This window comes from Ochotona princeps, chromosome 20, assembly GCF_030435755.1.
Source record: "Ochotona princeps isolate mOchPri1 chromosome 20, mOchPri1.hap1, whole genome shotgun sequence".
NCBI lineage: Eukaryota > Metazoa > Chordata > Mammalia > Lagomorpha > Ochotonidae > Ochotona > Ochotona princeps.
In genome coordinates this window covers 18686641-18697409 of record NC_080851.1, presented here as the reverse complement: position 1 = coordinate 18697409, position 10769 = coordinate 18686641, and the positions used below count along the sequence as shown (strand labels likewise).

The 10769-nt window shown below is 37.0% G+C and overlaps 1 protein-coding gene across 2 annotated transcripts in view; it reads left to right on the top strand.

The window, feature by feature from the left end:
• The window catches only part of CDK13 (cyclin dependent kinase 13), an 89875-nt gene that overhangs the window by 54380 nt on the left and 24726 nt on the right, over positions 1-10769 (top strand). For both annotated transcript variants that reach the window (XM_036493718.2, XM_036493717.2), the window contains exon 7: positions 251-307. In XM_036493718.2, the coding sequence (XP_036349611.2) occupies positions 251-307 (57 nt within the window). The remainder of the gene's footprint in view (positions 1-250; positions 308-10769) is intronic.

Here is a 10769-nt window from a genome sequence, read left to right as displayed (position 1 = left end):
TCAGGAAATGGGGAACTGATGAACAAGGGACCGACTACCCTGCTATGATAATTGACTGATACTATCCAAAGTAAAGCACTAATTGTTTATCTTGTGAGCTTATCTACTACACGGCTTACCTTGTGGGACTTTAGTCATACTGCACTGTAATCATAAAGTGTATTTATTTTATTAGTTAAAGGAACAGAAATGTCTGTATTACTTCAGAGTAAACTGACATCTTTTATTCATTTTGCCTTATTTTCACCAGAGGGCAGATAAAACTTGCTGATTTTGGACTTGCTCGATTGTATAGCTCAGAAGAAAGGTAAGAGTATTTTCGAAAGGTTGTTGTTGGTATTACGAGTCCAGCTTGAGAAGCTGTAGTGGGATCACTTTATCAGTACTTCAGTTTAAAAAGTTAGCTTTCATGGCTAAGTATACACAACACATTGGCTTCAGAGCATATTTATGAAATTAAATGTATTCAACTTAAAGGTAATTGGTTAAAAAATAGTATTTTTTGCAAGACAGAGTTAGAGAGAGAGAGAGGGAAAGGTTCTTAGTCTGCTGGTCTGCTCCTCCAATGGCCGCCACAGCCAGGGCTGGGCCGGGCTCAGCCTTGGAGCTGAAGCTTAGCCTCGTCTCCCACGTGTGGGGCAACATTTCAAGCACTTGGGCTATGTTGTGCCTTCTCAGGTGTGTTATCAGAAGAGAAGGATGGGAAATAGACTAGACAGAACTTGAATTTGTACTTATATGGGTGTTGGCCTAACCCTGTGTACTACAAATCTGGCCCCAAAGTGAATCATTTTTAAACACAAGCAAATGTGGGTTATTTTAAGATGTGCAAGTTTAAGTGTGACCAAAATGAACTTAAGAACTAAAAAGTTTATACCTAAATTTTTGCTACAGATATAGATACTAAGTTTTGTGTTTAGTGAAAACTTTGGTGAATGCTTTTCAGATTATTTAGACTTGAAACTTCATGATTTTAAAATTTCATTTTGTTTTTGTTATAGCCACCATGACTTGGTTATTTTCCTAAGCTCCATAGAATTCATTATTTAAACAAATTATTGTAAGGAAGTTCACAATCTATGGCAGAAAAGTGTACAGCTTTTCTGACAAAAATTGGGATATGTGAGAGTGGATTTCTTGATAATAAAATAGGGATTGTCTTACTAGAACTAAAATGCAATTTCAATAAAATATTTTCATGAAATAGTAGATTTCATGTAAACTGGAATTAATTGGGTTAAATAAATCTAGTCAGTTTAACTTATTCCTTTTATATCTATCTTATATGTTATATATACATATTTTCATATATGTGTATATGCATACATTTTAAAATCTTTCATTTGAAAGAGGGCACAGAGAGAGATATTGCCCATATGCTGGTTTAATCCTCCAATGTGCATGACAGCTAGTCTGGCCCGGATGGAAGCTGAGAGCTTAGACTGGGTTCTCACATGGTGGCAGAGACCCAGCGGTCTGAGGTTTTCTGCTGTTACCTTCCAGGGATGTGGGTGTCAGGCCGAGTCCTGAATACCTACCACATATGTATTTAGTTTAAAAATTCTGTATGGCAAGCTTATCATTACTTTATTATCACCATGATTTAATAGAAACATCAGTGTTTGGAGTTCTTGGCGATTGATACTCGCTTTTCGTGATTCATTGCTGGTGTCTGATTAATTGAAAAAAACTCACAATGGCTAATTTGTTTTAAAATTTCAGAGTGAAAATCTGCTTATTTTTAAATTTTGTTGTGTCCATGCTATTATTGTGAAAATTATTTTTAGTGTGTTGGAATAGAGGTTATCAGTGTGTGCTTTGGATCGCTTCACATTCATGAAGGTGTTGTGTAGGTGGGTGTTGTTGCTTGGACAAGGCCCCAGGCTTCTGTTCCTGCTCATGCCAACCCATCTCTTGTTTTCATTTGTCTTATGTACTCCATTTACAATTAGCATTTTACGATAGGGTTATATGGATTTGTTGTGTTTTGGTTGTTTCAAACTATTCTAGAGTATAAAAAAAACTACCTTTCATTTTGTATTTGACAAAACTGAGACCCAGAAGACATTAAGTAGCGGTTTAATTGCTTACTTTAATGGTATAAATGTTTTTTATATATATATTTATAATTGTAATGTGTTGCTTTGAAATTTTTACTTTATGGAATGGCTAAATTGAGCTAATTAACAAATGTATTCACACTTGTGAAAAGGAATGGCTAAATTGAGCTAATTAACAAATATATTCACACTTGTGAAAACAACATTTTAAGAACGCAGTACATTGTTATTAACTGTCATCAGCATGTTTTACTATAGATCTGTTGATCTTATTTCTACAGTTTAACTCAAATTTTATATCCTTTGGTCAGCATTTCACCAACACTGCCGGCTCCTGGTTGAACTGCTGCTAAGAGTTCAACTGCTTTTAAGATTCCACATACACAAGTGAGATCTTAAAGTTTGAATATTTGTCTTTCTGTGCCTGTGTTTGTTTCTGTTAGCATTATGCTCTCCATGCTCATAAGATGTCCTTTTAGAAGGCTGAATAGTATTCTGTACAATCATACTACATTCTTTGTATCTATTCATTTGTTAATAACCTCACAGGCTCATTTCATAATTTGCCTGTGAAGGGTTGAGTGACTTTAATGACCACGAAGTGTTGGCAGAGCCAAGGATATGCAATGTAAGGTTTTTGATGGCCAATTTTTCATTCCTTGAGCACCGTATCTAATAGTTCCTCTTGGAAGAAATTGCAAAGAAAAGTTTTTAGATGTCTAATCCAAAACTTCACTTGGGTGACCTTGAGTGACATGTTATTTGAAAGACTAACGTTTATAATAAATAATTAAAAAATAAAAAAATTAATTAAAAAAAAAAAAGACTAACATTTATGTGACTTTTTTTTCCTCGGGATGTGGGGGGAATCTAGTTAATTAAGGATTTTGTTTGCTTACCTGGTTAGTTGAGGTTTCACTTCAGTTACTTTAATACAAGTGTTTGTCATTCTTGAATATAATTTTTTTTTTGTTAGAGTTACTGGAAGTGAGAAAGAGCTGATTTACCATTTCTGTGTAATAGATTGTTCTTATGCAAATATGTGGGCATACTTTATATAATATGTGGGCATACTTTATATAAATACATTTCAGAAAAATTGATTGTGAAGGCTGATTTTTATTTATCAGACTTCATTTTACCTTTAATTTTCATTTTAAATGCGGTGTTGGGTTGCAGTGTTGGAGTGGGTCAGCAGAGTGCCAGGATATGGCATGTTCACTGGGAAATGGTCTTTGTTGTCTGTCTTGATTGATGTGGGATTTTAGTGTATGTTTAGAAAAACAGGAAATGTAAAATCTTGTAATTTCACATCTTCAGGTTCATATACACTAAAGTTTTGGGGCTCAGATTTCTAAGAATGTGGTGACCATCATTTTATAAACAGTCTTCAGGATTTTTGTGTATTTTTTTCAAACATTTATTTATTTTTATTGGAAAGTCAGATATATAAAGAGAAGGAGATACAGAGAGAAAGATCTTCCATTCTCTGGTTCACACCCACATGGCTGCAGTGACAGAAGCTGAGCCTGTCTGAGGACAAGAACCAGTAGCTTTTTCTGGGTCTCCAAATCTTTTTAAAAGATTTGTTTTCATCGCAAAATCAGATATACAAAGAGGAGGAGAGACAGAGAGGAAGATCTTCCATCGTTGATTCACTTCCCAGGTAGCTACAAAGACTGGAGCTGCACCAATCCAAAGCCAGGAGTCTGGAGCCTCTTCTGGGTCTCCCTCACAGGTGCAGGGTTCCAAGGTTTTGGGCCATCCTCGATTGCTTTCCCAGGCCACAAGCAGGGAGCTGGATGGGAAGCAGGGCTGCTGGGATTAGAACAGTGCACATAGGAGATCCTGGCACTTTCAAGGTGAGGATTTTAGCAGCTGGGCCACTGCGCTGGGCCCCTGTGTTTACTTTTAAAAATTTCGTTTTAGATTGGTAAAATCCTAAATTTTTTTGTAACTTTGGAGGAAAAGGCTTAGTGGAATGTCTTTAAAAATGTATTGTTCAGGGCCCAGCATGGTAGCTTGGTGGCTAAAGTCCTTTCCTTTCATATGCTAGGATCTCATCTGGGCACCAGTGTGTGTCCCAGCTGCTCCACTTCCCTTCCAGCTCCATGCTGTGGCTTGGAAAAGCAGCAGAGGATGAGCCAAAGCCTTGGGACCCTGCACCTGCATGGGAGACCCTGAAGAATCTCCTGGCTCCTGGCTTCAGATCAGCTTGTCTCTGGCCCTTGCAGCCACATGGGGTGTGAAACAGTGGATGGAAGATTTTTCTCTGTTTCTTTTTCTCTCTCTAGACCCTGTCTTTTCAATAAACATAAATAAATCTGAAAAAAAAAACATATTCCAGTGTACCTTATTAACATGATTTAAAGTTTATGCATAGTAAATTTATCGTATTCTAGATTTTCTAGATATTTTTTTGAGATGACAGCAAATTGTTTTCATTCATATTTGTAGTTTGCTATTAAAGGCCAAAAGTAAGACATAACTATTGTATTATACACATGCAAATGTCAAGTCACTTTGTAGTATTTTCTAAAAATGTGGCATAGAATAACAAGTGTTCAAACATTTAGTGTAAAACTTTTTAGTTTGAAATAGAGTAGATTTGCAGTTTTCACTGTGGTAGAATAAGCCTTTTCTCACTTGGCTTTGGAAATACTTTTTTTGAATTTGAGGAAAAGTGGGTGAAGTTAAAGCATTAATTTTGGGGGCATGGAGCCTATAACCAATAGCTTCTCCATCAGTAGGTGCTGTAATAGCAGAAGGATGGAAAAGCACTGAAAAAGGTGCCAGAGGATGAGTCTGTTAAACCCGAAGATGAGCATTCATGCTTTATCCCATTCAGCGCTGGGAGTGACAGAGCTCGGAGGCGAGCTTGGGGCGCCCTTCTCCTTCAGTGCCCATCTTTCAGGACCTAAGTGCGGTTTTTCCTGAGCCTTTCAGGCCTCGTGTTTCCTCCTTCCGAGGTTTTTCTTTGCCAAGTCACTACTGTATTGTTTTGTCAAAGGTTAGAGTATTTCTAACTGTGCCATGTGAAAGTGTAAATTAAAATTGATTTTATTTTTTAGAAAAAAATCTTGTAGTTTACAAATATATCCTTACATATATATTGTTACACAAGAAATGTTTAAACTGGGCTCGGCAGAGTGGCCTAGTGGCTAAGGTTCTCGCCTTGATCCCATATGGCTGCTGGTTCTAATCCCGGCAGCTCCACTTCCTCTTTGTCTCTCCTCCTCTCAGTATATCTGACTTTGTAATAAAAATGGAATAAATCTTTAAAAAAAAAAAAAGAAAAAAATCCTGACATTTAAAAAAAAAAAAAAAGAAATGTTTAAACTAAACCCACTGCTCAAAATCATGCAGCTTTACCTTTGGTCTTGGAATTGACATTTAAAAACTGTATTTATTTGAAAACAGAGACATGCACATAGGAGAAGGGAGGTCGGACAAACAGAACGATAGGGCGCAGGAGCACTGAGAGAGAGAGAGAGAGAGAGAGAGAGAGAGAGCGAGCGCAGAAGCACTTGGGATACCCAGGTTTCTGATCCCTGTTTTCAGACAACATGTGGCTTGGAGTGGGGAATGGAAAGGGGAGAAAAATAAGAGTAACAAAATTTAAAATAGTATGAGGAGCAGCTCATGAAAGTGTAATGAAAATCTGCCTAGACAGCAACTTGGCCTGTGATAGGCACTTGAAAAATTAGGAATGTGATAGCTGAGTAACTCTCCACCGGTGTTAGTGGACCAGAACTAAGTTGAAGCCAGGATCTAGGAACTTCTGGGTGTCCTAAAAGGGGCGCAAACACTTGGGCTGCTAGGTTTGACACCGTGCCCATTAGACGGTTTAACCTGCTGCACCACAGCACCGGCACCCTGGTATTCTGATTTTTTCAGCTGTGGGTTCTTGAGCGACTTATTTACTCTCTCGGGACATCATTATTCTGAAAGATGAGGTTTTTAAATCCAAAATCCTCATTTTATAGAGTATTGGAAAAATATCCTTTCTGGTTTTATTTTTTTTTCTTTATGGTTTTAAAAATTACTGGGATCCAAGTAAAAAGCCCATGCTTCTGTCTGGTGATCAGATCAGAAGGAACGAGGGGAAATCAAAGACATCTTACTTAAGAATGGACACTAGTTGATACTGGTCTAAAAAAATACATACCCATTTTAAAAGGGCAATATTGCCATCTAGTGGTTTTTCAGAAAATGGCAACTAAAGGCATAAACTATATTTCCCCAAAGTTGTGTGTTGTAGTGGGAGAGGGCTCCTGAAGCTTGTCCTTTCACTCAATCTAGAATTTTCAAATTAAAGATGGGGCTGTATTTTATACTTCTGCTTTTTACTCCCTAAAACTTGGCAAATGCATTCATAGTTTAATGCGTGATTAATGCTGATGGGGAAAAGATGGCCCTGACCTTGAGGCCTGTCCTTGCATAGACCAGTGAAGGGGGTTTTGCGGACTTGAGGTAATGTGGACACTTCTGGGGAGCCCTGGACAAGAGTGGAACCATGGTACCGGAGGTTAGTGCATAATGATATGAATAAGAATAAATAGTATGACGAAACAAGCTTCCAGAATGGAAATCTTCAGATCATTGACTTAATTTTAACGTCAAAAGTAAATTTTGAGAGGGGCAGTGCAACTTAATTTTTTGGAATGCAGTGCCCTCCCACCCATGTTGGGAGAGTGTTTACTGCACATGTCCTGAGTGTTAAACACCTACAAATCTAAATTTAAAGTTTCTGTTCTGGAAAATGAGCCTTTTCTCAGCCATCTTACGCAACTAAAATTTCCATGTGGTTGGAGCAAGAATTAAAAAATAAAGAATTATGTTCAGCCCTTGTGTATTTTCTAGGAAGAAGCAATATGTTTTAAAATTACAACGTTTGTATTTCATTAGTTTGTACTGCGCAAAGTGAATGGGCTTTGCAAAGCTGGATATCAGGAGAATACCTGTTGCAATAAGTTTAGATAGGATGACTATGGCTAGAACGAGGGGTGAACAACTTGGTGTTGGGATCATAGAGATGAATTATATCCTAATTTATATTGGTGAAATGCTAAGACTTAATGGTTGAATATGTTTTGTGAGACAGTCCTACTTAAAGATTTCTGCTTAAAGTAACTAGATAAATGGTTTGTAAGTTAGGCCAAAATTGTAACAGAGAGCCTCAAAATTTGATAGTGACTTAAAGAATAAGAACTTTTTAAATATTTTCACTTAATAGTCTTGAATGGTTGTTTACTTCAGTGCATGATTAAGAATATTTAACCATATCACCAGGTCAAATGGTGACTGTTTGATATAGTCATCCGGGAAAACAGGTTGGATGATCTGCCATCTTCAACATACACCTTCTGAGGCTGTTGCCTGAAGTCAGAAAAGAGGAGGGAAGATTATTAGGAACCAGGCCTAGAAATGGCCTGTATCACGTTTATTCCAGTTACACACCTACTGGAGTGAGGATGGGAAATGTAGTGTAGCTGGGTAGCTGCCATAGAAGAAAGGAAGAACAGATTTTAGAGGACAGCTATTGAAATGGTGATGCTGTTTGCTGAGACATGAAGCAGGAAGAGAAGAAATTTGCAGCGAAAGGTAATAAATTTGCTTTTGGATATGTCTGATGCAGGTACTTACAGGTTTTCTAAATTTGCACGGTAAAGTAAAAAAAAAATTGATCTTTATAGTATAACAGCGTCAATTGGGCGCGGGGGGGGGGGGGGGGACCACTTAATTTTGTTTCCCTAAAGTAATGTGTGAGTGCTATAGGAGCTTAAAAGTTCTGTTTCTTGGGGAATTCCAAGGAGGAACGTTTAAGTGAAAAGGGAATGGACGGGTCAACAGAAAATAGTCATGAGAGAAAAAAAATGTTACTGTGGTAGTGTTACAATTAAGTCAACCAAAAGTATTATTAAATGCCAGACACTGACCCAGGCAGCGCCTATTGGCTAGATTAAAAACAAAGCCCTGATTTCAAGTCAATGGAATGGCTAGGGATCCAAATGGGGTTGGTGGTACCTCCTAGGGTAATTTTCACTAGGATAATTAGGATAAAACTCTTTGAGGAAGTAACTTGCACTAGGCCCTGAGTTTTGAGAATAGGAAAACTATAAAAGACCTGGACAAGAACATTCCTTCCGAGTAGGAGGTGAAAGAAATAGCTAGAGCATAGCCCTGGGAGTCTTATAGGTCATAAGGTTGCCCCGTTACTATGATAGGAAATGAGATACTAGCTTAGTGTAGCGTCTTACCAACTGAGATAAAGTTTAAATTTTATTCGGTTATAGTGGGAAATCACTAGTTAATTTTAGGTAAGTAGGCAATATGATATTTTAAGCTTAAAAATATTCAAAGTGGGTAAATGGGTATGAATGGAGATAAGGAAACCAATGAAGGTATTGTTACAATAGTACTGGCTAATGAGCAATAATGGCTTGGATTAACATTGTTAAGTGTTGAAAAATACTGGATCTGGGATCTATTTTGGATGTAGAATTTACAAAAACTTGTTCAAGCAAACACAATTAAGAATGACTCCTGGGATTTTGACCTCAGAACCTGTGTGTTAAAAAAACATATCCCAGATTTCTCTTGTAAATAGTTAATGGAAGGCTCTTCTTAATGGTCTCAAAAACACTTAAAATACAGTGCAAAATAAGTCAGTGCAGCATTTATTAAAAGATTTCAGAGCTAGCTCAGGTGTTTCCTTTTATGTGACTGTCATTTCTTAAAGTGATCTTGTCTCACACTCCCTCAGGCTCTGTAGGATTAGAAAATCTCTCCAAACATAGTCTTTGATCTCTTTGATGCTGATACTTCATTGACTATAAAGAAAAAAAAGTGTTTTATAAAAACTGTTGGTTAATCTGATTTTTACTTCATAAATGGAAAAAATGTCCAGTTTGGAGATTATATTGTAATATTGAATGTTCTTGGCCAGTTTTTACAGTTGGGTGTGTTTTCTCTGTCTTTTGTGACAGAAGCGTAACATTTGAAAGCATGAGTATTTGAAAATCCATTAATTGGTAACTGGTGAATATTTTGTAGTATACTTACAGTTCAACTATTTTGTGCTTACTGATGTTGGAAAATGACCTATTTTCATTTTTGAATTTGTTGCGGCAGTTAATAAAAACTTAATCTAATTGTAACTACTGAAAATATCCATGACCTAAACATTGCTAGGACTTTATATATGATATTAAAATGATAATCTTTATTCCTTTTCCAGTAAAAGTTATCTGAATTTGTGTAGTTTATTCATGATTAAGCATATTTTTATTTTTTCAAAACATTTAAAATACTTGGTAAGAATTATTTGTAGATTTATGTTTATATTGTTCCTTGAGATAAGTTGTCTAATTTTATTTTCATAACATAACCATAGGTTTCATGTGATATAGGCCCATATAGATCCTTGAAATGTTTTCAAATCATGTCAAAATTTTCATAAGCTTTGTTCTATTGAGATTCTTTTTATATGACACCTGAAGTTACAGGGCTTTCTATGGTGAGATACCTTTTTGTGTTCAGCATTTTTCTGAGCTTTGCGTGAGGGGTCATATTAAAATAAAATGGGATCTTTCGACTTTCTGGAGAGGTAAAAAATGTAAAATAGGGTTCAAGGCAGTGGTAAGTATGATACGAATTTACAAATGTGAAGATAGATGGCTTTTAATAGAGATAGGATTATATTGGGAGGCGGAAAGAGGCCTTCATCCACTGCTTCACTTCCCAAATATCTGCAGGGATTGAAATGGGGTCAGGTTGAAGGGAGGAGCTTCTGTTGGATCTCCTACATGAAAATAGGGACCCAAGCAGTTGGGACCACAGCTTTCTCAGCCACATTACCAGGTTGCTGGATTGGAATTGGAGAGCCAGAACTCAAACTGGCATCCATATGAGGTGCTGGCAGTGCAGGCGCCGGCTTAACCCACCTTGCCGCAGTGCTGGCCTCAGAATTTCCAATTTGAAAGGAGTTGAGGTTCAAAGAAGTGAAATATTTTTACAGAATGATTTAAGTCAAGCTTAGAGTAAGTAAGCTAGGTTTTAAAACACTTCTGAGAGTAACCGGATTTGTGGAGGAATTAGTCACGAATGACTTACAGAAATTGCTGTCATACGTCATAGAAATTGCAAATCAGAGGGGTCCGTTCTTTGGAATCTCAGATCTGTGCTTGACGAGAGGGCATTGCCTCGTGAGTTTTATACTCCTTTTCCTTAACCCGAAACTCATCCACAGCCAAGCCAACCTCAGGCTAATAAGGTTGGAATACAGTTTCTTATGATATGTCTGCTGAGTCCTTGTGATTTAGAAGGCATGTAGAAAGAAAGGTTTAAAAGAGATCGAAGGTACGTGTAGTGGTCCTGAAGTATCTAATACAACCATGGATATGTCAAGAATATGACAATTTTTCTGAGGATAGAAAACATTTTGCTGGAGTATTTGCAGTATGACTGTAATAGAATTTGAATAGATAAGCTGAATAAGGAGGTTGAGAGTGTAAATATTTCCTATTTTAGAAGATGACAAAGGAACCATCTTGTATGAGCTGTTCTTGGCAGAGTATACTTCAATTGCTTAGTCTACATTTCTGTACTTGCTATTCGTATACCAGAATGGCTGAAAATCAATTAAGTACTACCAAAGAACAGCCCATATAAAATATTCTGTTAGGTGATACCTGTTTGAGTTATATG